At 46.0% G+C, this 27500-nt stretch overlaps 1 protein-coding gene across 1 annotated transcript; it reads left to right on the top strand.

Moving 5' to 3' along the window:
- On the top strand, window positions 1-27500 carry LOC133393328 (uncharacterized). Its single transcript, XM_061657868.1, has 5 exons — window positions 1-953; window positions 22925-23176; window positions 23242-24020; window positions 25333-25737; window positions 25806-27500. Exons 2-5 carry the CDS (start codon window positions 23128-23130, stop codon window positions 26697-26699), a joined length of 2127 nt encoding a protein of 708 aa, XP_061513852.1. The 5' UTR covers window positions 1-953; window positions 22925-23127; the 3' UTR covers window positions 26700-27500.

Here is a 27500-nt window from a genome sequence, read left to right as displayed (position 1 = left end):
CGTGCGACAGGATCAACGGCAACCAGTCAGTCACTAGCACGCTCGGTCTGGTGGCGTACGGTTGCCCCCGTAGGTTTGTTAGCAAAACAGGTCGCTCGGCCGGGTTTCGGTACGCAAACGCTGGCACTCTACACGCGAACAACAAACGCCGTCAAGTGTGCATTTTTCACGAGTGTTCTTCTTTTGTCGGCGTACTTTTCCTTTCTTTATTGTTTTGTTTGTGTGCATACAAGCAAGTGGGGTTTCTTATTGCAAGTGCTGCATAGCTTCACAAGTGTGTAGTTTGCTTTTGTTTAAGTTTTGTTTGTTTGTTTGGTTTTATGTGGTGGCATGAAACAGTGATCGTGGAAAAATAATATACGTAAAGCATAAGCACTGTGTGATTACTAATTGAATCATACAAATGGGAAAAAAGTGATAAAAACGAGTGATAAATATACTAAATAAACATCAAAAATAGAAGCAAACTGATGTAAAGGCAAGAAAAGTGAAAAAACAGTGAAGCAAAACAGATAAAGAAGAAACAAAGAATTAAGACATCGTAACGTGAGTGACAAAAGTAAAGAGTAAGAAAAAAGAAACAAAAACCAATCAGTGCAGTTTCATTTTAAGAAGAAAAAAACCCAAGTGAATGTGAACAGTTTGAGTTTGCAAAAGAACAAAGCACAAACTAAAACTTAGCCACCAAACACAAACCCACAGCAACAAAAACAGTGCAAGTAAACCGTTGAAATACTACTACTGTACTGCCGCACCCCATAACAGGGAAGCGTGTTAATTGCTCTGTCCAGGCAGGAAGGCATCCTGGGAATGCAGCAGTGAGTGATATCTGTCTTCATCCAAAAGCCAACGCCTATCATCGTCGTTCATCGTCAAGACCGTCGGGTTGTTTCTCCGCCTAGCAGGAATATAACGTCGTCCAGTCGGGTTCGTCCAGCTTGTGCACCTAACAGGTAGGTAAGAAGCATGCCGAGCATTTACATCCTTTCAGCACCTAATCCTTCACCTCCTAAAGCTCCACACACTCCCCCTTCTTCACCTCTCTGCACTTCAGCACACCACGGAACACAGATGTGTTATGTCCCTATTTGCCAGCTTCCGGTGGGATGGCTTCGTACACCACGTCACGAACTTTGGCTAATCCTTTGGCGTTTTCGGACCGATGCCGGTGATTAGCGTCATCCTGCCCTCCCATGGTCCCATGGGAATTTGTTGCGCAAGGAGCAGGAGGAGGCTTCCTCTTTGCTTCCCTCCTCTCCCCTCGACGCACTGTCACCCGCTTCGCTACTTAATCCCCTTTTGAACCATAAAAAGAAAATGAGCGTAAAATCATAACCCACGCGCGCGCTCGCTCGCCCTCCGTCAACAGCCAATGTTGGTGGGGTGAGGTGGGATCTTATCTTATGGTCACACCGAAGGGACGTAGATACGGAGATACGGAGGGTTTAAGTTGTCTTCTTTTTTGCTTTTTGGGTTTGTTTTTGCTTCGCTGTCCTCCCTCGGAAGCAATCTATGTACACAGAACGGAGAGAATGAAGCAAAACAAAACGAAAAAAAAAACAACTACAACATTTCCATCGACCGGAACCTCCATTAGGGAAGCAAAATCCTCAACACACACACACACCTACCAACCCACCCCCTCCGCTTCATTGCCGACCGGAGGAGGTTTTGCGTGTTTCCCTTTTTTTGGTTGGCCTGTCGCTCGACTCTTTTTTTTTTTTTGTTGAACCTCACGTTTTATTTGATCTACATTTATCCCACAAGGGGAATTGAAAAAAAAACACCCCTTTTGGGTGGGAATATTTTATGTTTTCCCCTCCCCTCCTGCCTGGACTGCTGGACAACGACAACAGTTGTGTGGTGCGATGAAGAAGAAAAAATCCTCCAAAATCCTCGGGACTAATGAGAGCAATAGAAAGAAGAGAGAGACAAAAAAAAACACACAGAAAAAGGGTCAACGAGGGTGTAAAACTCACCCCCTTTCGAACGGGACGATGCTAAAAATAAAACACTTCATTCAACGAACAGCACAAGGACCGATGGGCACGGCGACCGAATGCGGACTCGAATCGGTTAAACTCAATTCTGACGTTCAACGGGGAAGATTCGTTGGAGGGCGCGAACCGAAACGGGGAGCCATTCGGCTCATCAAACCCCAGCACCAGCATGCTTCGCTGCTGCCTCAACCTGTCACCTACTAATCCTTTGCCAAATGGCAGACCCGCGCGGCCCAGCATCGACAGGATGTCCGATTCCTTTCCGACACACCAGCACGGCGGCAGCACTTAAAGCAATCAGTCATCAGGCCGCAAACCACCACCACCTTCTTCACCCACAACGGCACGGTTTCCACATGGCAGGCGTGTCCTTGCGTAAATCCGTCCAATAATCACCTGCTTCCTGCTGCCGTCCGCAAACCGTGCCGCGAGCGCGTTCCATCATCATCATCATCATCAGCCGTGCCATTTAACGACGTGCGCACGCTTCGGCCTCGCACTGAACCGAAGAGGCATGAGGTAAAGGATGAAGGATGGGGTTTGATTCCGATGCCACCCAACCCAACCGAACCCAACACGCTCTCTGGGGCCAATCCCATTCGGAATGGAATAAAATTTACAAGTTCATGGCACGGTTATTTGTCATCCGTTCGAAAGGCGAGTCAGGAAAAGGGAAGGGTGCGACAGGATGTTGACGGCTGACCCGTTTGTCTATCAGCGCTTCCCTCCTCCCTGACTGCACTGTGCGAATGTGTCCTGTGTTCTTCCGGGAAGGACGCACCGACACACACACAGACCACTGATTGCTGGCCCGTACCTGGCGTGCTTGGCGTGCAGGCATGTCGCTCCATGCTTCAACAAAACCGAGTCCCCAAAGCCCCCACCCTGGGCTGGCAGATCCTTTCATCCTTTTCGGGTCTGGGTTCGCGCGTGACCTAACGTCAAATTCCACCTGCCCGGTCAAATGTCTCCCTTTCCAATGTCGTCTCTCGACGGGCGCTGCTTGTTTTTTTATCGTACGTCGAAATCATCAGCAACACCTCCCGTTCACCGTTGCGCTGGCTCTGCTCCGATGCCTATCGGAGTGCGCGTTGGCAGCTCGTGCTGCTGTCGTGCTCACGCTCGCTCGCATCGGTTGCGAAATATTCGAGCCAGTACAGTAAGTGACAAGAATGCGTGCGCACCCCAGTTGGGGTGTGGTGACCCCTTCGGGAGATGTTTGTCATTTCCCACCCGTTTGTCGCGCACCGTTTGTCTGCCTAATAGATTAGGGGCTGCGGCTGCTCAATTACCGTATCACTGGTGCCGATTTAGAAAATCGGGAGGGTCGGGAAACGATGCAAAATCGGGTTTTGGTCGAAAGCGAACAGGCGCACAAATCGCCGAACGGCCATCGCCAATTGCTTTGATATGGTAATTTTTGGCTTCCGGTCATTAGTTTAGATTTGAATATGGTTTATGGTGCAGAGGGGGAGAATTTCATGCGATTTTGACACTCAAATGACACCTACCGCTGTTAAAAGAATACGTTAGGGAGGATGAGTTTTTTTTTTCATTTTGAAACATTATACCATTCTACCAAAACGTGTAATGAGCTCAATTTTGATGATGAGAAGATCTGCATTTTAAATGGTATTTGATTGACAGAACACTGTTTTAAATGCGCAAGTGTTCAATTCAATGCTTATGTCCGTCTCAAAACACTTTTTTTGTTCCTAATAGGGTCTGCTAAACGAAATTGTTTAAATAAAAAAAGAATTTTTTCATATTTATTTTATAAACGACATTCCATAATCTATTGGAGGTCCTAATTCCTTTTAGATGTCCGTTTTGAGGTTAAAAGATCCATTAAGATCTGCAAAACATCGAAATTTGCAAGTAAAATTGTAATTTTTATGTGGATTTTGAACTTATGTGTATCGTATAATAAACAGTAAGTTTGGTTAAAGTTACTTTAACGAAATGAATTTATCAGAAATTTTCATCTTAAAAGACAATATTATACAACATTTATTTTTGAAAATTGTTTTTAGCAAAAAAAAACTTTTATATTGAACAATTTTTGTACTTTGCTTAACAAACATATTTTTTTTCTAATTTACAATATAAAACAATTTTATTAATCTGTTTTTTCAATACACAATTTTCTAGTTAATTACTCACTTAGTATAAAATAATTTAAAACCAACAAATATTTCACGTAGCGCTTACTTTGTCAAGCACTGTACCGTGTGCAAAGCACCGTCTGGTCGTACGCAACCGCCAGACCAGCATTGGACCCGACACCAAAGCCTGGCAGCAGCAGCAGCGGCAGCCTGTCTGCTTCTGGGTCGGTGAATTCATTTATCTTTCAACTCTCCCCGACCGCTGCCACCAGTCCTTCCCCTCCCGGTACAATCCGGCCCTCCCCATCACCCCATTACGCTGCTTTTGCTCCAACGTTTTCACCCGTCCACAACCGCACCGTGATGGCGCACACTGATTGGGCCTATTTTCCGGTCAATGTAGGCGCATTTTCTAACCTCCCTCGGTCCCGGGGCCCGGGCGGTCTGCTCCCCCTTCTCAACTCGACTGCCAGCCTGAGAGAGGGGAAATGGGCAGATCGCAAAGAGAAGGGAGTATGCAGGGGAGTCATTAGGGCATTTGGCGTGCGCCAGGATATTCGTGCTGGCTGGCAGAACCCACCCACCGGACCAACCCACCAGCCGACCGAAGCAACAACACAGAAAAAAAAACGGGTGGCACTCTCGGGGTGTTTATTTCGTTTCATTTTGCTGTTATTATTTCACATTTTTTGGAGTCGCTGTTTTACCCCCTCTCCACTATTCGCGAACGGTTAGATTTGTGTTTAGTGATCGGGTTTGGGAGGGTTTTTTTGTTCGACTCCCTTTCCATGCCGGAATGTGGTATTTATTAGCTGAAGGTTATGCAAATCGCTAACGCGCGCACGCTCCCGGACAATAGTGTAAAATAAAATATTAACTCGCGCACTGTGTGTGACAGGCTCTTTGAAAACTGTTGGAGTTTTTGCTGCTGTGAACGGAAAAAAGTAGGTTCTAATAGTGCGTGTGTGTTTGAATATTTCATATACCAGGATGAAGTGTAGCTATTCAGCAATAATAGATATCTTTATGTTTTTAGAGCAAGCATGATCAATTGAGTCACTGCTCGATGAGGTTCAATATTCATTTATCCACGGCATTTAATACGGCAAAGCCGGTCCTCCTGAATAAAAAAAGGATTAAAAAAACATGTGGTATACAATTTTTCAAAAGCTGGCAACGACGAAAAATATTTTGAAGCTTTGTAATGCTTCTTCTAAGACATAAGACTATTACAGTCTTTCCCCGAGTTACGCGACACTCGAGTTACGCGAATTCGAGCTACGCGAATTTTTATTTTTGACAGTTCAGATGTCAAATCAGTACAATTTTCTCCATCAATTGTCAAATGAAAAATAATTACCGATAAATAACCAAATTTTCTACACCAATTGCATCAAATAAGTATTAAATTACATAAATGAACTAAATTCAATCAAAAATTATGATAAATAAAGTACATTTTTGTGGTAACATGTGATATTCGGCTTACGCGAAAATCCGAGTTACGCGAATGTCTCCGGAACGCATTATTCGCGTAACTCGGGGAAAGACTGTATATCAATCAACACAAATTGTTCCTTGAGTTTTATATTGATGTGTTACGCATAGCAACGTGGACTACCAAATGGTACAATCGTTAACACGCTTATGCGCATAAGGCGTTTCGTAGTTCGATTCCCATTGGAAACATCGTTCCATTCGATGGGTATAAAAAGTTAATTGAAATGGCCAAATTAATCTATAGTGACAAATTTTGACTTTTCGAATAATAATAAAAAATGCAAGGCATAACAGTTCGAAAAAATAAATACTTTAAAGTGATTGCTATTATACTTATTTAGCTATTTTTGGGTAAACAAATATTGTAGCATTGAAAAACAATTATTTGTAAACAATTTTAAATAGAATACAATATAGTCTGAGCCCATTGGTTGAACTTCGATTCCCTGCCAACTATTGAATATGTACTTTTTAGTTGACACGTTTTTCCATACAAAAAATATGATTTTTTTTCTCTGCAGGCCATGAGATTTTTGTGAAATTTTCAAAAACCGGTTTTCCCATACAAACGCATGCTTTTTAATTGAACTGTCAGCCAAGCGTTCAACTAAAAAGCATGCCAACTAAAAAGCGTTCAACTATTGAATTCTGACTGTACTATAATTTTCACTAAAACTATTATCTACAACATTAGTTGTGCTCTATATTCTAATACACCTTGAGGTGAAGAATAATGAATGTGTGAGGTGAGAAAAGTATGTAATTATGCTATTTCCTTCAGCTACTTTGAACATTGTAAAACTACTCCCAAAAAGGGAAACTCCTGATCGCACTCACAAAACCCCACGCAAGCTTTTGGGCAAACACGCTTTACTACATATTATTGACACGACTTTTGCCGAGCGCAGAATTCAATACAATGCCAATTATGGGGCACTTTTCCTTTCCCTTATCTTGCCATTCGATTCGGCCGAGCTTACGAAATCTATTTATCTTCAGCTACCACCCACCCACCACCACCATCACTGACCGCAAAAAAACCAAATTCATTTATAATCAGCAAGAAACAGAGAGAGACAAGGAGGGAGAGAGAGAAAAATACATCGTATCGCGGGAGAAGAAAAACCTCCAGCGCTCCAACGTTTACCACGATTTGCCGTAATGAGAAGTAGAGAGAAAAAAGGCATGCCAAAGAAAAGCGATAGCGGCGGCATCGTTTTTTGGTGCCTTTTTCTTTTGCGGGGGGTTTTTTCCACACCCGGTCGGTCCGGTCAGGTCCCAAAACACAAAGCGGCATCCAAATCAGACCGCAGCATCCAAACAGCAATCGACAGCCAAAAACCGTTCACAGGAGGGGCAGGCAAGGCGGCAATAGGGAAGTAAAAGAACTATAAAATACCGAACGATACGGCTAGCTATCCAGAGGGCGGCAACACCGAAGGCAAGCGGGCACACCGGGCCTACGGTGAAAAAAGCACCCCCGCTCACACACACTCAACGAGAGAAAACGGACAGCAAAAAAAACTTTTGCTAAGGATATTGTTTTCTGCAGCGTAGCAGGCGAGTGAGCACAGGAAACAGAACGACCTGGGTGGGGAGGGAAAATGCTAAGAAAAATAACAGCTTATCCTCGTGCCGTCTCCATCGAGGCAGCCTTCGATTTGAACACAACGCGCAGCAACGGCAGCAGCCCTACGCGAAGGATCTGGGCTGGCTTATTCTCCCTTGGCCCTGGAGCAGGAGCAGAAGCAAGCAGGTGGGAGAAGTTTGCTTCCGTTTCGCTCTAATTTAATTAGAGCCATCGCCGCGCACTCTCCCGCCATCGTCTGCCGTCGCCGCCGTTGTCCGTACCGGCGCGCGGAAGAAAATGTCCGCAATTTGATTTCCAGCCAGCAGCAGCAAATGCACACTTACACACACCGACAAACACAAACACACCGTCACAAGCAACACCTGTACGGACCTGTATGTATGTGTGTGTGTGTGTGTGTGTGTGTGTGTGTGTGTGGAGGAAGAAGCGAACCCTGTCGGATGGAACGGAACAGCAAAGGATGGGTTTGTTTGTCGACTTTTGCGCCGCAAATTGCAATGGCTGGAAGGTTCCGAACCCCTTTTCGGACCCCAGCAAAGTCCTGCCGAGGGAGTTTTTCACCCTTTTGCTGTTTTGTTTTCCCTTTGGTCCCGCTCCCTTTTCCTTAGCACGGACGCACAGAAAGAATTATCGGCATTCGAGCGCCTCCACCACCTAGATGTGTGTGTGCTGGTGTCCTTTTCGTCCCTTTTTTTGTTGTTTAGTTTGTCAACTGTCAGGACACACGCCACGCCGGCTCGTAATTCATTCGCCCGGGCGCCAGCAACCTTACCGGAGGGGGAGTAAGCATAAAAAGGATGGGTGGAATAATCCGGAAAAAGGCAAGTGAACGCCCGCGGGAGGTTTCATGGTTTCAAGTTGCCCTAACCGTACCGTTTCTATCCTTCCCTTTCTTTCTCTTTGTGGAAGTTGAAAAACAACAAAAAAAAAAAGGCGAAACCAACCGTCTCCAGCAACAACTTGCTGACGCGCTGTGACTGCCGTTGGAAAACTCACCAGCGGCACGGCATGGTACGGGACAGTTTCATCGCCTCTGTGTGTTTTCTTCCGCATTTCCCCGCGTGTGTGCACAGAATAAAGAAAACTCATCCCAACTTGCGCGTCTCGTCTTCCGGTTTTTACCTTTTTTTTTTTGTTATCCGCTGGCTCGCCACGGTGTGGGAAATTGGCCACCTTTTCCCCGCCCGGTGTTTGCCCTTTGCGTGTCCTGGCGAGCGAGCGACAGTCGACGCTTCCAATCGAACGTGTGTGTCCTGAAGCTCGATAATTTTGAGCACAGTAGGCGAGGGCGCCCTGACGACGATGATGATGGTGATGGCGATTGTGATTATGCGGTCGAGCGGCCGCTACCGTTGTTCCTCACTCATCATTGCGCCCTGCCGGTACCGTTTTCAGTGGCCAAGCGATCCTCCCTGCTGCTCGACGACCGATGGCTTTCAGCTGTCAACTTTTCCGCGCTTCCCTCGCTGCGCTACCGGCGGCAGCCCCTTTTTTCGGTGAAATGATTTCCCAGAGCCGGAGCGACCTCCTCGTGGGAAGGGCATGATTTTTGGGAAATCGTTTGTCTTTCTCTGTTTACCTTCCCCTCAGCGATGACGAAGGGAGAGTGTGAGAAAGGGATTGTGTGTTGTTCAGGCTTTTGGAGCCAACCCTCGTACCAGCATGCCATGGCTCTGACTCTCTCTCAGTGCGTTTGTGGTGCGCTGTGTGTCGCAAATGTGTCGCCCCCAAATGCGCTCAGCTTGGATTTTGCCCGGCGTGGGTGGCCGATTTTGGGCCGGCTGACCACCCACCCCCCGGTACAAGTTTGAGGTCGGCACGCGAACACCCTTGTCCCTGTGCTCGCAACTCGGAGGGTGGCACACACACAGCACACAGCATGAAATATGGTGCAACCCACAGGTTCGTCGTCTGCTGTCGTCGTCAACCGCCACCGACAATCAGTGTGCCCTGGCTGTACGTGTGGTGCTGCTTGTTGTACGTGTGCACAAAAATTCGACGACGACGACAGCAACGATGACGATGGTAACTATGAGCGCATGGAAAGGGACAGCAACGGAAAAGAACGGAAAAACACGGGAAAAGAGGCGCCCAGTCAGTGCCAAACGTTCCCCGTCTCTAAGTTCCTTCGGTATGGCGGCGTGTCGAGAGTTGGACTCGCACAAACATCCTTCTGCTCGCCCTTCCTCCCTCTGCTCTGCTTCCATCACCACGAAAAACACTCTCCTGTTGTTGCTTCTGCACCACCCCCCCACCCCCTCATCTCCAACGTCTCCCCTTCAAGTGCGTTTGTCGGTTGAGGATAGTTTTCACTTGGGAACGACACTCGGGCACACTTGATGGCGCCACACGCTGCTACTGCTGTTGCTGCTACTGCTGCTGCTGCTACTTGGATTCTCGGTGGGCTTCTCTCCCTCCACTGGAACGGTGGCGCGGCAAATTTGATGTGATGCCCTTGCCCCCCCCCCCCCCCCCCCCCCCTACCCTCGAAGGAAGTTTTCGAAGCAGTCCTGCCGGTCTGGCAGACGAAGGAACTTTAGACGAGTGACTTGGTTTCCGGGGCTCGCTTTGGCACGGCGCGCCTCGTCCCGGGCATCGTTTCAGTCCATTCGAGGCATGCCGTTCGAGAGTCGAGGGTTTTTGGCTGCCTTTTAGGGCCTTTGGGTCGGGCAGAAGTCGTTTGTGGTTGGGCCGGCCGGGCACACAGTGGTGGACGCACTTTTGACAACACGCTGTTGTTGATTGAAAAAAAGTGTGATAAGGGAAAGTGTGAAAGTATGCATCAAGATCCATCAGTTTTTGTTTGTTTTCAATTTTAAATAAGTAAGAGTGTAAATATTTTGAAATGTTAATATAATAATTTTAGTTAATAATTTTCAATAATGGTACCATCAGTTATCTAAAACAAAAAGAACCTAGCATTGGGAATTAAATAATGCTAAGTAAATACCAACAAATCGGAAACAGTTGTTATGAAAAAGAAGAAGAAAAAGAAAAAGAAAAACAAGAAGAAGAAGAAGAAGAAGAAGAAGAAGAAGAAGAAGAAGAAGAAGAAGAAGAAGAAGAAGAAGAAGAAGAAGAAATACTAACTTAATACTTAATACATTAAATATAACAATCGAACTCAATGCATTTACACCACCGACAAACCGACGTGACACTTCGAACAAAATGAGCTTCAAAAGTTGTCTCCTTATTTCAAATGAAAATTCGTTAACCACTAGCGCCATCTCTATAATGATTCGCTTACTACACTGACACAGAGAAGAAACTGCTAAATCCCCTTTTTAATTTTCTTCGCAAATTCCAATGCGTATTGTTTTATGTACTTCTCACATCTTTTGCATTGATTTGGAAACTTATGAAATGATTTTCCTGGGTGTTTTGTACAAAATTTTTCACAAAATCTTGCCTCACACTTCCTTTGCAATTTGTATTTAGAAAAGTTGTTTACATCGAAGCAGCAGTGAACAGAGCTTACTTTGACATAAGTGTTCGCCTCACTGGTAAATGACAGTACTTTCGTGTGGGACACGTTTGTAACGCCAGTGTCACGTCGGTTTGTCGGTGATTGTAGTTCATAAAACTGGGATTTCAGAGAATGTGATAACAAAAAAGTCATAAATAATAATAAATATAAGATAAATATGGATTGGAGTTTGTTCGAAGCATCTTACAGGGTTTACCTAGCCAATCTGGCATCGTAAAAGCGTTTTCGGTCGCCGGAGATACTCATTCGGGCGACGTAATTGGGCACTGTCATTGCTATTCGGGCCTTGTGAATATTGGGTTCATTAATATTGGGCATAGTAATCAATGAAACAGTCAATAAGGATCTTTGGTGGCAAAATTCTTATTCGCAAAATTCTTGGGAGAAAATCCAGAGTAGTCCACTTTCATTGTGTACTATGCTCAATTCATAATTCACAAGGCTAGATTATAAATGACAGTGCCCAATCGAGAGTTAATGTCGCCCTAATGAGTATTTACGATGATCGACAATGCTTTTATGATGCCGGATTAGCTACGTAAACCCTGTATATTTAACTTACATAAAAAGCTACGGATAATGATTCTAGTGAAAAAAGGTCTAAAACTTTAACATTTATATTTAAAACATTAAAATTTATTGAAAATGTCACTATTTTTTAAAATTTCTCAAAATTACCCAAAATTGATACAAAATTTAAGAACATTTGTACAAAAAAACCAGGTTATGAGTACACTATTTTGTTGACATTTTGTCCATGACCAATGAACAACAATATACGAAACCAAATCTTCTGCCGAACTGTCGAGCAACACCTGTCAAGCACTGTACGGCCGAGGCAAAGCGAACGCTCCGCAACGGAGCAAAAAGGACCTGCCATTTGCTCGCCGTGGCACCGAAAGCAAGACCCGTGGCACACGCCTGCCTTTACCACTATCGTTATCCCCCTCCCAACCGGTTACCCCCCACCACCGTCCCCCCTACCAAACCCATTTGCTTTTCATCCTTAGCGATGGTTGCGCTTCCGTTGCTATTGCCGTTTCCTGTGGCGGTTGGCTTTGCCGTATCGTCTGGCACTGGTCTCACCACCACCAATCTTCTCCTCTCTCCTTCCCTCCCTTCCCTACCACCACACGACAAACGTGCGATGTTTGCGCTCATGCAACCGAACACCCGTGCCCTCCCCCACCCTGCGCCACGTGCTAGCTTTTCCTGCATTCTTTTTTTTTCTTTTTTGCTCCCTCCTTCCTTCGCTTTTCCGTTCATCACTCCCACCCCATCTTTTTTTCGCCTTTTCTACACCCTCTTGTGGCGGCAGCAGCAGCAGCAGTTGCTGTTGGTGTTGTTGTTGTCGGTGGTGGTGTGCCAACAAGCAGCGTAAGCGTGGCGACCGTTTCTCTTCCACCCTTCCGCCTTCCGCTTTTATGCTCCGTTCCGTTCGCTGTGTTGTTGTTGTTGCTGTTGTGTGCGGGAAAATCGAGCTCGATGAGGGGGTGGGTGGAGTGTGAGTTTTATAGGATGGTGCGCTAGCGCGCGCGTGTACACCCTCACCACCCACTCCCGTCCCCCACACCCAAAAACGATTACCAGGAATTTCCCACTCCACCACGGCTGCCGACGACGACGACGAGGACGAGTGGTGGCACACACACACACACAGCACAGGGAGCGTCAAGCCACACGGTGTGCTGAATTTAACGAGGGTGAATAACGCGCGCGCGATGTTGAGCCCACCCACCCCTTGCGCCACAAACAGGGAGGAAAATTCCCTCGACGCTACGAATTTGCCACAGCAGATGCGGGGCGAGGGCTGTGGAAGCGTTTTACTCCAACCGTAACCGTAACCTTGTGTGGGCAAGGAAGGGAGGATGGCGCAATTTTGCTTGCCTTCGTCCTTCCCTCCCCTTCCCCCCCCCCCCGCCTCTCGGACCAATTTTTGCGTTTTCCACGTTTCCCGACCAAATTATCCGCGCTTCCGCAGGCCAACATTATCCTGCCCCGCTGCCTCCCTTATCCTTCTTCCCGATCGCTCCGAAAGCGATCAACAATCGCTGCCATCGCTTTTTGCCAGCACTACACCCACCCACCCACCCACACCCGCCTAACTGAGTGGGTAGGCATCCGTTAGTGTCGCCGCGCGTTCGTGTGCGGTACGGTTGGCCGATAATCCTCACCAACTCAAACCCACCCACTCCCACCCACTCCCACCCATCCACAGAGAAACTTTGAGTTCGGTCGGCGGAAGGTGATGATTCAGATAAGTGGCAGTAGCGTGTGGCTCGGCTCGAGCTGGAACGCGTGGCATTGCACACACACACATACACAGACACACACACAAGCACGAGTCGAGTTCGAGTGCTTTTGTGGAATGTGGGGGTGGTTGAGTTGGTGGAAAAGGGAAGGGAAACTCGCACTCGTCAACGCTTTCTGCTGCTTAATGCCCGGCACGCCAGGGCGCCCCCTACAATAAATGGGAGGAGTGGAACAAGGAGTGCGGGGTTGGGTGCAGGTTCCGTGGGGACTTTGCCTGCTGATAAGGACATCAAGCGGGCGCACTCGTCTGCGTGTGTTTCTGTGTGGGTGTGGGTTTTGACACGGGGAAAACGATAAATGGGTGCCGCGCCAACAGTCACGAGTGGAGCGGGAAGCGGGTAACCCCGAGGCACATTTGATGGTGGTTTACGTTTCGACCTACCCTTCCCCCTTTCTGCTGTGTGTTTCTGTTCCCTCTCCTTCTCTTCCTCCAGTTCTTTTTTTTATATTTGTCCGTTGACGACACAACTCAACCCTCGACGTCGTCGTCCTTTTTGACGTGCACTGTGCGCACGAGACTGTGAGATGGAGGAAGTGATAGACCGGGGGGGGAAGGGTAAAAAATAATAATAATACCGAAACGTCAACCGTAACCGTTTGCTGCGTCCCGGGATCACACCATGCGAACACCACCCGAAACCGAACGTTTGTCGAACGTTTTCTTGTCCGCGGAACGGGCGGATGGATGGAAAGGGGGCCACATAAATCCTTCCCATCGGTGACGGTGCTTTGCTCTGGCAGGTGAGGAGGGGTTCGCCTGCTGGTTTAAGCACCTGCTGCCAGCTGACGGAACACACGCGGAGCTGCGAGGGTGGTGGAGGAGTTCCTTTGCGTTGATCGTTTCATGACTTCCGTCGTCGTCGACGTCGACGGCGTCGCTTGCACAGTGGTGGGGTGAGCGCTGGCTGGGTGTTAACTTCTTCTTAGCGAGGTGGAAAAAGGTGACCGGATTTCCCAGCTCGCAGTCCTACGTTATGATGATGGATGTTGGTTTCGCGGGGCGGGGAAAGGTGTTTCGTCGAGCCTTCCAAACACAACGGCTCGGTTCGTTTTGGCCGTTTTTCACGTGTTTTTTCCTTCTTTTTTTGTGAGCAACGAAAAGCTTAGCTGGCAGCCGCGGATTAAGCGGTTGTGGTGGTGCGAGCAGGCAGAATTATTTATGCAAGATAAATCCCCGCAAGCGATAAAGCGGCGAGGTGCGTTTCCGCCGTGTGCTCGCTTTATCTCTTCTTCCTTTTTTGTTGGCGAAGGGTGGAGGCAACACTAATGCGGGTTTTGCGGAACGCTAGAAATTGGGAGGATCGAAAATCAGGACCCCAGGATCGAGGTTGTCACGATCGAGGTGGTACCATTCGGGTGATTGGTTGATTAATGCGGTTGTCTCGAAGGAAAATTCCCAAAGATCACAGCGCAAATTGGAGCGGTTTTGGAGCTTTGCGCGTGGTGTTAACACAGAGCTTGGTTTCCCATTTACAAGGATCATCGAGGGTCTTGAGGGAAAGCAGTGCCGGTACCTTTAATCTCTTACCTAATTGTCAACCAATGATCACAATGATTTCGTTATGGTTTTGACACTGTTTCTAAGAGTCCGAAAAGGATCAGTCTCTGTTGTTGTCGGCTAGTCATCGTTCATCATGGCTTTGCAAGGTTACAGTAACGAACTCTACTCCAGTGATCTGGCCTTGATGATTTTCCAAATTTGACAATTTGCTGGGGAGAAAATGGGTATGTACTACTGCCGCTATCACACTTATAACTCATCTCATCTCATTTGTTGAACCAAACCCAATTCTCTTCTAAAAGTTGTGTCATTCGGTGTAAAGATATATTCTCCGAAAAAAAAAACAAGATTAAAAGTACTTCATTTGAACTAACTCCAGTGTACGGAGTCAGTCTCTGGAAACAGTTTGTGAAATATTAATCCGTTTTCATACATATTTGAGGATGTTTTCATATGTTTAGTTAGTTTTTTTGTACAACGAGCTTCAAATTTACCGACTAAAAGGATGTCAATTATCCATAGAAACTTTTTCGTTTAAATGTGTGTGTGTGTTTTTTTTTTCTTTTTAGTATCCAAGCATAGCATTAGAAAAGGTCAACTTCATGCATGAAAGAGAGTTTTTCTGCTCAAGTACCGTATTGCTTCGAATTACGGACACTAAAGGCATTTTTCGCATGTCATATGTTCTTACTAATTCAAATTAAATCGGCCTCTGCATAACTCACCGAACTGAAGTAAACCTTCAAACGTTTCAGAACAAAATTATGAATTACAATAGTTTTACTTAAAACATTTCAAAAATTCATAAAAATGCAACACTATTTTGATTAAAATTCCGGCCGGCCTCAAAATTTGGTCTATACTATTCACCTTCACATACACACTACACTATGGTAAAGAATACACTTACACTTTGGTGGAAAAGACAATGGTGAACTGACCGACAGAAAGTATTTATTTCTCGTGACAACAGGGTCTACTGGCGGTCAGACACGTGTTTGATTGATTCTAGTACACCAGGACAATCATGTAAAGTTAAAAAGCGGCATGGCCAGGGACTGGATATGAAGATATTCGATAAAAGCATGAATAATTAATATGAAGCTGTCCAAAACTTTCAATCATAACGGTATACATTTTTATAGAGAAATGTTGAAACATTTATGAAAATAGGATTTAAAGAGCCTTATAACGCTAACTTCTCCTTCTTCTTCTTTGATACAATAGCCGTAGTCGGTCAAGGACTGCCTGTACCACTAGTGGGCTTGGCTTTCAGTGACTTATAGATGACCCGTAACAGGATAGTCAGTCTCACATATGGAGGCACGGTGTATTCGGAGCTTGAATCCATGACGGGCATGTTGTTAAGTCGTACGAATTGACGAATGTACCACGAGACCGGCTTGATAACGCTCAATATAAAATATTGGGATATATTACTACCAAACGGAACAAAATATAAGGAATATTTTGAGATCTTATGAATCATTGTGAAACTGATCAGACACAATTCCTGTCTTGAGGTAGAATGCATAAAACAAATCTTTGATAGCTTTGTCTGGAACGCATTGTATATGTATTTATATATTGATTTATTATTAATTAGGGACGACCCGGCCGTAATGTTTACAAATTATAGCTAACAGCTGACAGGCAATTCTATTTTTTTTTTGTAGTTCAATCCAATATCTCATGCTAGTAGAGGTTTACTTCCACAAAATATCACCTTACTTGGTTAAATTGATAATATTGTTGTACTGCTGGGTCGCTGAACTGCTCGCAACTAGCATGGTTGGTGTACCAGCATCGCTACATCCATATTTCATGTATTTCTGAGTATTATGAGTCGCAACGCAGACTGTGATATCTGTGCGGATGCAGATCAGTCTATCCGATGTCGTCCCTTGCTTTAATAAATAATTATTGAAAAGAGTCGTGAACGAGATGCGAGCTGCTTGATAAGAGGTTGATAACTCAACCTATTGATTACAAGGTATGATTTACATAAAGTAATACGTTGTACCTTCATTTAGAAAACCGTACTAACTGGTCTTCTTGAAGTGTATTCAAATATTGGGGTCAATCAGACTGAGTTCAATCTAGGCTAAGGACGAACCAATAACTCTCAGACAGCCCATCAGTTACTAAGCCATCGCTTGTCCACTGACGACAGTTATCATACCAAAAAAAAACAAAAAGACGATGGAAGTCTCAAATATCAGACTCTTGGAATTTTATCTTAAATAGCCTCAAAAATAACCTTAATAACCTAAAAGCAGCGACCCCGTGCTCTTGGAAAAAAATCCAGAAAATGATTTATTTAATATTTGAGGCATTTACTTACAATCAGGACATTAATACATTTAAAATAAATAAAACAAATGCAAATAAAAATTTTACTCTATAAAAACAATACTTGCATAGACTTTACTGAAAAGCTGCGAATTTTTAAAGTAGTCTTGCGGTTAATCCAGTTGAGTCCTCGCCTTATCTCTCAATTTCCACTTGTTCGTACTCTTCCTTCAAAAAAACCCGCAAACCGCACTACATGTTTACTTATTGGTAAATTATTTTCGATTAGTCTCACTCTCACTCTAACTCCCCTTCGAAACGATGCGGCCGAACACCAGCACCAAACACCACGCGACCGTCCGGCTCCTTTCCTCCCGCTGTAGTTAAATTAATCAGCGAGAGACGACGACGACGACGACGACGCGTCTCCTCGTAGAGCCCTCGTTTAACCTACACCCTCCTCCTGCACACCCCACACGCCCGGTCCCATCGAATTCAACCCATCGCGTCCCATAAAATTCCACGCCCATCCCTACCCCGCTTCTCTTCCGCATCCGCAAAACGGAAACTTAGTTTTCCAGTAATTGCCCAACCGCTTTGCGTCCTCCACCTTCACCACCTTCACCACCACCACCATCACCGACAACGATTACCGTTTTGTGGTCTCGGGGGAAAGCGTGCCGGAGGTGGGTGGCCTTTCCGTTCCGCGAACTGTAATATACACTGTGTAAAAACCTTCCCTACAATGTGGGAATGTGTTGGAGAAGGAGAGACATACAGAGTGAGAGTGTGAGAGAGAGAGAAACGAAGGGCATGAAAAAACAACATCATTCCCACCCGAGACCGACCGAGTGGGAGCAAAAGCTTCCAAACCATCCCTCCTTCCACCTGGGACCTGGGCGGGGTTGGAAGTTGGAAAATTAAATTTATCACCAACGAGGCAGAAAGGGAAGCACGAACCGGAGTTGACCGGAGCTGGAAGGGCGGGCGAGTCCGCCAAGCGAGTTTTGGTGCGCACGGGTGTGTTCTGTCCTTCTCTGGTGACATCGCAACCGGCGGATGATAAATTGTCCCAAGCGAATGGGGCCAAGCGGGTGGGTGGGTGGGTTAGGAGGATTTTCACCCAGCCCAGCAGGTCAGGTGTGTGGGCGACTGTTTCGAATAAACTTTAATGTGACTGTCGCTCGAAAGTTGGTCTGCTGAGACAGACACGCAGTGCGGGGCCAGTGCGATTGGAGGCCGGTGGAACGGCCGTGGTTTGATGCAGGTCAGCGTGGTTCGGCCTAAAAACCCTCCCACCCGCCCGCGTTTGCCAACGGGAGAGCGGAGAAGACGGTTGGTTAATTAGATGGGATAATTTATAGGACCTTCGGCACCCGGAAAGGGAGCCACGTGCCTGCAAAAGCCACGCTGCCGCTGTCGGGGATTGCGCTGAGGATGAGACTCATATTTTGCTCCGCCACATGTCAGTGGGCGGAGGAAAGTGTTGCCGGCCGGCATGTCAACCCGTGCCGGGTTGTACCGGCTAATCCTAGCAGGCACAAGGTACAAGAGCACTCCTCCCCCCTCCGGCAACCCATGTCACGTCGAGCGACCTATGTGCAAATTATCACTGGAATTGAGCCTTTAACTGTTTAATTACAACATGGATTAGGAATTTGCTTTGCCGGTGATGCCGTTCGGTCGTATTCGGAGCAGTCCTGTTGAGAGGCATTGGAATTAACAGCTAACGACGGCACCCTTTTTCGCTGGCAAATAGGAATGATGATTTCTGAAATCTTAAGTTCAAGGCTAAATGGATGGTTTTTAAAAAAATGATAATTTCAATCACATTCGTTTGATGGTTGGATGCTTTGAAGGCACTAACTGAGCATTGAACGTTTATCATCATTCATTGCAATGCCACGCACTTTTCAAGTTTTGCTCACATGCTTTTAATGAAGCTAATTTTGTGGTCCTTTTTTAATGAATTTGTTATTAAACGTCTTTAATTGTTGCGAATGTTTCATATTGTCTGATGTTTTATAAATCATGACGGCCAATTTTAGGCTTTCAGACATGACTGGCACAGTTTATCCATAGTTTGTACTACAACGAAGAAGGAAACTAAAAAATAAAATGAGAAGCGATGAGAAGAAAGTGGAAATCAAAAATATATAAAAGAAAATGAAAGGAAGAAATGAGAAGAAGTAAGGAAAAATGCAAATAAAGTAACAAACGAAAAATAAAAAAGACAAAAATATCAAAACCAAAAGATATAAGGAAACAAAAAAAAATAGAAAAAAAAACCTAGAAAAAAACCAAACTCAATCCTAAAAAAACAAGAATAAAAGGATGATGAAGAAAAATGAGATTGGAAATGTAATGTACTGAAGACGCTCTGTAATCACTCATTCTTTATAAACTCGGAAAACATTTCTGAATGAACGTTTTAGACATCCCCTTCACTTTGAGTCACTTTAATCCTGAAAATCTCTTATATTTCTGCAACCCTCTAGTGTTTTGATTGTGTTTCCATTCTCTAGTCGACAAACACATTTGCAGGTTCCAGTAGCAGCTGACAAAAATTCGTTTGACTCTTCGTTCTTCTTCAAGCACTCGTTTCTTGCACCCTTTTAATGTGAAGAAATCCCCTCTAATCCAAACAATCATGTGCAATGTGCAGATTAGAGGAAATTGACTGTAACTCTGAACACAAAATATTAGTTAGATGTGAATATGCTGGAGGTAAGTTACATTTTCCAGCATGCATGTACGTGAAAGTGGAATTTGTTTTTAATGAATGTTGGCAATTAACATTTTAATTGTGAAAATTGGCGCTTAGTACATTGATATTATATTTAAGAAATGGCTAATGATCAGTCTAACCTTTTCTAAATTGATAGTTATGTTTTTGTATAAAGTACATTCAATCGTTGTTGTATTTGCACTAATTTGCTTAAAAATAACAATGCAACGTGCAAAAAACTTAAAAAAAACATTAATAAATTTCATTTTCAAACGATTAACACCATCTCTACCCTTTAACACCATTCAGTATCCACCTTTCGGGTCGCTCACACATTTCACTGTAATCAACACCTGTTTTTTGTTCCGTCTGCAAGTGAATCCAAGAGTGCGATGGGACAAGCCTACTTGACGACAGGCTGACGATGCGTACAATTAACGTACGCGTGTGTGCGAAGTGTATGTGTCTGCCAAACAGATGGTGTGAACGAAAACCCACACTGCAAAAAAAAAACATAAAAACGAGCACAACAACACACGTTCCCGAGATTAGCTCCCCGTACAGTCGTACGACGAAAGGATGCGGGATTTTTATTTTGGGGTAAGAGTGTAAACGAAAAAAAGGGAAAACCACTCAAAAGCATCCAAGAGGAAATTGTGTGCCAATTGTGTGTCTCTTCACCGGTCTAATGTGGCCTTTCCGGGACATGCTTCTTCTGCACAGTCTTTTTTCTGTTCTTTGCCTGCTTTGTACGGAGGTACAATAGGTGCAACCGCATACAAAAAAAAACCGACCTGCACGGAAAAGTGTCTCCGAGCGTTGGAGCAAACCCGGTACAGTGTCGGTTGCCAGAGAATGAGTCACCGTTGCAATGGCGGTGGGCAGACTGAGGGAAAGACTTATCACGTACACAACGACACGGGATGATGTACGATCGCGTGCCTCACTGCAATGGGTCGGTAGATCGTGTGTGAAGGACAGTGGAGAGGCGTCAGCGTTTGTCCAACGTGCTTCCAACTTGATTAAAAATAGAGTTACAAATATACTGCTAATTTTCCTGTAAAAAATCATATTTATTTTCAGCAGAGGTTTAAAACTATTAAAACTTCTCGCTGTAATTATACTAAACTTTCAGTAAAATTCGGGAAAAATATTTTTAAGTAAAAAACAAACTAAAGCTTCCATTTACGTCTGGTTGAATTTTAAAGAAAACAAATTGCTTTAACTATGCCAGTCTGGCTACTTCCTCCTTCTCAGCAAAGTCCTTCCCTTACCCAAAGCGCAACCGAACAAAGCCAAGCAAGAAACAAGGCAACACAACACACTGACTGCAATTGCCAGCAAAACTAAGCCGACAAAGTGCGCGAATCCCCTTTGTGCGCCGGGGCGTGTGCTTGCTGTTCGTCTCGCACTTTGAAAAGGCTACGGTCTGGCGCGCTTCGATAGATGGCCCGTAAGCAACACACCCTGGTCGTCCTGGTGGTGGATGAGCATTTTTTCCCTCCCTCCCAGGTGTGTGTGTGGGTTTGGCTGGGAGAATCTGCAGGAATGTTGCACTTTGTGTGGGCTGCGAACGCACTGCACCACAGATGGGGTAAGAAAGAAAGCGAAAACATAAAACACCCTTTGCAGGAGTGTGGAAAATCACGCATTTTCGCATGAACGCCTCGCGTCTCCCTCCTCCTAGTGGGGCACCTAAAGGTGGAGTCATTCCAAAACGAATTTTGCGCCATGAATTTGCATGCGTGTATGTGGCACACCGTGCTCGCAGAGAGCCCTCATCTCGCATGCCACATTCCCACGGGATGCTGACCCGCCTTCATGGTCATAGTCGTTGGGTCAGCCAGCTACGTCAGCTATGCAGGAATGCACGGTTGTACGTTTTGCGTTGGAATTTACGTTGCAATGCGCTGCGGCTTCTTCTGGCTGGGATGGTTTGAATACACACAAAACCTCCGCGTCCCACACACCACGTCGCCGTTTGCGTGACGCCGGTGCAAGTTGCAACCGTGTGAAAGGCTAATTAACCGGTGTTTTGCCGGGTCTAAAGTACTGTGCACGGTTAAACGGTGCAAATGTTGGTTTTACTTTGGCAAATGAACGAGACTGCATGTATGCAAACAGCGTGTAAGCGTGTTGCTTTTGGTTCGCAACCTCGATGGAGACGCTTAGTCGCTTGTAAAAATGACCCATATTAATAGACTTTTTTTTATTTTTAAGAAGTAAATACTAGTGAGCTAAAATATATTTTTTACTTAATTCTACTTTTTTAAATTTTAAATGGATCATTTTGATTAAAATCGCGTGTTTTTCATCATCACATCACAACACGTGGAACACGAGCAGAGCGTGAATATTCGACCGCAGCGCCTCTCGTGGTCGGTTTTGTAAGCTATTTTTGTACAGCGGTACACAAAGAATCCGTTGAGCTACGTGCCGCAATTCATGTTAACGTTTGCATTAAAAAAAGGACTTTTCCGGCAGGCGGTAGAAAAAAAACTAAGAGAGATCTTTTCCTTCCATTAACATACTTTGAAAGGTAATTAGTTAAACTTATTTGCAAAAATAAATAATCGACCTTGCGAGCTGTCTGTTGTCCGTTATCCGGAATTTTCGCCATAGCGGACGAAGGCATGCGTGCAGACGTGTTTTAAGACCTACATCACTTTTTTATCCATTCCTCCTAACTTTATGCGACAAAATTGTTCGAGTAGTGTTTTTGCAGAAAACTCGGATGGGATAAGCAGCTGGGGAATGTTGCTATTTCACTGTTTGGCCGGTTGCATTGATCTCCTGGCCAAACTAACGCAGCAATGTAGCCACTTGTTTCTCGGTCTTCATTTTCAGCTTCCTTTCGAACCTCAAATCACTCAGGGTTGTCGATTATTCGGTACCGGGCATTCTTTCGATGCTTCGATTGTTGTCTAATAGTGCCGAGATATTGTAGATGTCGGAACAGGCCGATCGGAGTCCGTTTTAGATGCTACGGGGTACCGTTCGTTGATCGCGCAAGCTTCTACTAATCGAATTTGCTTCACTTTTTTGGCAATCACGGTGAGAATTCAACAGATAGAGGTGTCCAATTTTGTCTAATGACCCATGGGGTACTATTATTGAAAGTGCAATTAACGTTTCCTTAGTGCGGGAGCTATTTTTTATGCTTTTAACTAATGTAGCTATATAAAAATGCTGATTTTGAAAGCTCTTGATATGAAAATTGTTCTTATTAAACTAATTATTTTAAATGAAAATTTAATGAAAATATATTAAACAATCAACTACTTAAATTCACTTAAACATCTCCCACATGGTTCCAAATCATCCCTCCTTTTTTCGAAAATTTTAACAACCCAACTAACCAATATTACATTTTTAATGTTCTCAACACTTGCTTCTATTTCCAGCTCTCCTGCCCATTGTCACCCTGACCCATTCGGTCAGATTACCTCCCCCGTCTGTCTCTCAACACTGTCTAACCCGTGTGACGCTCAGTGGTACAGCAGCAAAGGAAAAACAAACCACACCCGGCATGCCAGTCGACACGTAGTGCGCGGCCGGAGTTATTTGAGTTTTTATTTATTTCCACGCCATCGCGAGCAACCGTAAAATGACTGCAAAGAAGGATAAGGACTACAAGAATCATAAACACGGCAGTGGTAAGTGTTTCCCTTGCATTCCCGTTTTGCTGCCCGCCATTCTTATCATCCTTCTATTCCACCAGAGTTAAGCGCAACAGCAATCTCGTCCAAGCTCGACAGTCACCTAGCCAGCCAAACCGGCACCACCGCACCGGGTCTGATACACGCGGCGCAGGATCCACTGAAACGCACCAACAAACCACTGATGGAGAAGCGACGACGGGCACGCATCAACCAGAGCCTGGCCATCCTGAAGGCCCTCATCCTCGAGTCGACGGTCAAGAGCAAGTCGGGCGATGGGCAGACGAAACACTCCAAGCTCGAGAAGGCGGACATACTGGAGCTCACCGTGCGGCACTTCCAGCGGCACCGCAATCTCGACAGTCCGGGCATCGATAAGTACCGGGCAGGGTATACGGACTGTGCGCGGGAGGTGGCACGGTATTTAGCCACGCCGGAACCTCCACCACTGCCGAGCGTACCGACGCTGACGGACGCTGGGTCGAAGGCACGGTTGCTGCGCCATCTGGACAACTGCATTGCGGAGATCGATACGGAGATCTGTCCGAAGACGGTGGCGACGGGAGCGAATGGATTGCCACCGGTTGCCGCTTCGCCAGGCGTGGGACAGGACGGCAAGATGCTGGTGGATGGTGTTGGTGCGGGTGGAGCGGCCATGTACGATGGGCTGAAGAAAACCAAAGACTTGATGGTGGAGTACGGTGGTGCGGGTGGTGTCGTACCGCAGGACACGAACCCACTGGACTTTAGCAAGACGAACCGGGAAATTGGACGCTCCCCTTACTCGTACCGTGGATCACCGACCGATCTTGCACTGCTGGGACCGAAGTCAACGTCGTTGGTAAGTATTTGGACATCTTTGAATATATATTTAAAATACTTGTTGATGTCATAAATTCTGGGTGTGTGCAATGTTTCTCTTTACATTTAAGTTCCCAAGTATTCCCAAAGTGAAACTTATCTTGGGGACATGCCGAACCCCAAAGTGATCTTGAATCCAACTCGATGATGAATTACCGATACTGAATCCATACCGTTTCTAAAGCTGATCCTTAATGCATTCCGGTCCTAGAATAAGTCACACATCCATACCATTCCAGGAATTGATACTGATTCCATAATAATCCAGGATCGAGAGTTGATCCCGTACCCGTACCGGTTCTAGGACTGATACTAAACCAATGTGGGTTTTAACACTGATCTTGAGCCCTTAACGGTACTAGTATTGATCATGAAAGCATACTGATCGTGAAACTGATCTCAAATCCATATCGGTGCTAATACTGATCCTTAATCCATACCGTTCACACCCCACAGAAGCTCTGGAACTGATCCTAGCCCAAAACGGATCCTGAAACTACTCTTAACCCTAAATTGATCCTGGAATTTAGGAACGTATTTATAACCCATACCGGTCCTGAAACTACTCCTGAACCTAAATTTATCCTCGAACTGATATCAAATCCCCAACAGTTCTGGAACGTTCATTGATCCTAGAACTGATCCTGAACCCATATCAACCTAGGAATGTATACATAACCCATGCTGATGCTGGATCATATCCTGATCGCATATAGATCCTGGATTTGATATCGTTACAGGAACTCATGCAGAACTTGGAACAAATGCTGAATCCATGGAGATCCTGAAATTAATATTGAATCTATATCGGTCCAGGAATTGATCCTTAACTCATGCCATTCTTGGAATAGATCCCAACTCAAACTGACCCTGAAACTGATCTTTAACCTCTGAAACTGTTTCAAAACCTAAACTGATTCTGGAATTGATACAAAATTCCTGACAGTCCTGCAACTTGTGAAAATCCCATACCAATCTGTTCCAGGATTCCGTTTCAAGGGTTAATCCTAAACCCATTCCAACCCTAAAATATATCCCAAACCCGCACCGATCCTGGGACTGCTACCTATATATATCAGTCCTAAAATAGCCATTTTTTTATTCCGTTCCAAAAATTTCACTTGGATTTGTCTCATGGAAAGGATCGCGAACTTGTCCCTAGTTCAAGAATTTATACAGTATCTACTTCGATTCAGCCACTGATTCCGCTACCATTTTTGTCAATGAACCATAACTGGCAGGCAGATCTAATTATATCTTTTAACATCTCTCCAATCTTCTCCTTCTTGCAGCTACACCAAGACGAAAACAACAATCGAGGTACGAGCGGTGGCACAATCGGAGTGCACAGCGCCAAGCCAACCGGACACCATCACCCGCAGGCAACGGTTTCGGTGGCCAATCTCGAGGACATGATCCACGGCAGCGAGATCGCAACAACATCTGCCGCTGCCAGCAGTCATTCCGCGGCCGCACTTAACAAAATGATGCTCGGCCATCATCAGCAGCACGGCAAGCTGTCGATCGAGATGGCAAGCCTGAAGAACTGTCGGATCGATCCGAGTGCGATCAAGCACGAACCGGGCACGGCGGCCGCACTGCTTGCCAACGGATACTCTACCGCATCCTCGGCCGTCTCCTCGCCGACACCATCACCAGCCGGAGGGATTCTAGAGTCGGATAAGGACGTTTCAAATGTAAGACCGCTGCCTATTCCTGCCTTTTGATCGTTATTTCATGAAGCTTTTCGCTTTCTCCTCCCCAGCACTCGGAGCACAGTGCCGTGGTACCACAGCCGGTAACCGCCGGCTATCCACCCCAGAGCCAGGTAGCGCTGCTCCTTCCCGACCACTACATCCAACTAGCGACGGCCCTCGGGCTCGGCAGCACGCCGCCCATGCTCGATCACCACTCAGCGGCGGCCGCTGCAGCAGCCGCTGCCGCAGCCGCTTCCCTCTCCAGCACCGACTTCGAAACGCTGATCGAGCAGAACCGGCGGCAGGCGGCCGTGCTGGCACACGAAAAGATGACCGCCGAAATGCTGGGCAGCCTGCACGCCCTGCCCGACAACGTGGATGAAGGCTACTGGGAGCTGTACAAGAAGTCGCTCGGCATACCGGACTCGATCAGCAAGCTCAGCCTCACCGATGTGCGCGCGCTGATGGCGAAAGGGATGCCACCGAAGGTGGAGTGTGGACCGCCGTCGTCCTCGGTCACGCCCGTCCCAACCGTGCCACCCGTCACCAAGATGGAGATCGACGATCAGCAGCAGCAGCAGCAGCAGCATCATCATCACCATCACCAGCAACACCACCAGCAACATCATGCGGGTTCGGTGAAAAGTGAACCACCGTCCAGCGGTTCACCGGGGCTGACGAGCGAACCGGACGTAGCGGACGGCCGGGCCAGCGCCAATGGCAGTCGAAGCCCGCACAGCGTCAAGAAGGAATCGTCCTCGGACGGGGATGTACCGATGCCGGCCGCCCGGCCAGATCCATCCCACACGCCGTATCTGGAGGAGCGGCGCAGCTTAAGCCCACGATCGGTCGAGGATCGAAGATCGCCGACGAGCAGCAATGCGAGCGGCGGTAGCAGCGAACGGTGCAACAGCACGAGCACGGTGGACGGGCTGCACGCACCCACGTGGCGTCCGTGGTAGGATGGGTGGATTGCTGTGGCCCAACGAGCTGAATGCATTGTGTAAATAGTTCCCCTTTCAAATGTGCAATACTACAATTAAACTCCGCTAGTAGATGTGGATGTAGTTGTCTGTCTCCGTGTGCGTGTGTGCGTGTGCATGGCTTTGAGGGAGTTTAGGTTTTAATCGTTGAACAGGATTTGCCTATGCAAGTAAGTAAGGACACAGTCATCTCGCGCACTAGGCGGGAGAGAGAAAGATCTCAAGAACAACAGTAAAGACACCTGTGTTAATCGTTCAATGTGTTTGAGAGCATTTCAGTAGTTTTAGTGCGGAAGGGTATAGAATCAAACCAAAGCGTGTGTTAGGGCTGTACTGTAGAACCTTCTCTTCTATAAGCTTTACGTGTGTTTCAAGCATCTCAAGCAAAAAGGAAAAAAAACAACAACCAAAACCGGTACTTAGGCATAGTTCTGTGGCAAAAATGCGTCATTCGCTTACACTATCATTATGTATATGGTATTACTATTACGATACTTCAAGTGTGGAAGCTGCCTGGCCGTCGTTCGACGTAAGGGTAGAGATAGGAAACAATGGGTTAGGGAGAGGCCTGTAACTGTAAACCGACGACGGGTCATGATGATGATGGGGTGGTGAACATAGTAAGGTAATAATAAAAAAGGTATTGCATACAACATAGCGCCTGTACGCAGCAAAACTCTTGTGGTAGCTCTTTAGAAATATGTGAAGCCAACGCACAGCACACAGCCAATGAGCGAATAAAAACATCGGATCTGGAAAAAAATGATGAAACAAACCAAA

This window comes from Anopheles gambiae, chromosome 3 (assembly GCF_943734735.2).
Source record: "Anopheles gambiae chromosome 3, idAnoGambNW_F1_1, whole genome shotgun sequence".
Lineage (NCBI taxonomy): Eukaryota > Metazoa > Arthropoda > Insecta > Diptera > Culicidae > Anopheles > Anopheles gambiae.
The sequence above is the reverse complement of the archived record's forward strand: the minus strand, read 5'-3'. Positions and strand labels throughout refer to the sequence as shown.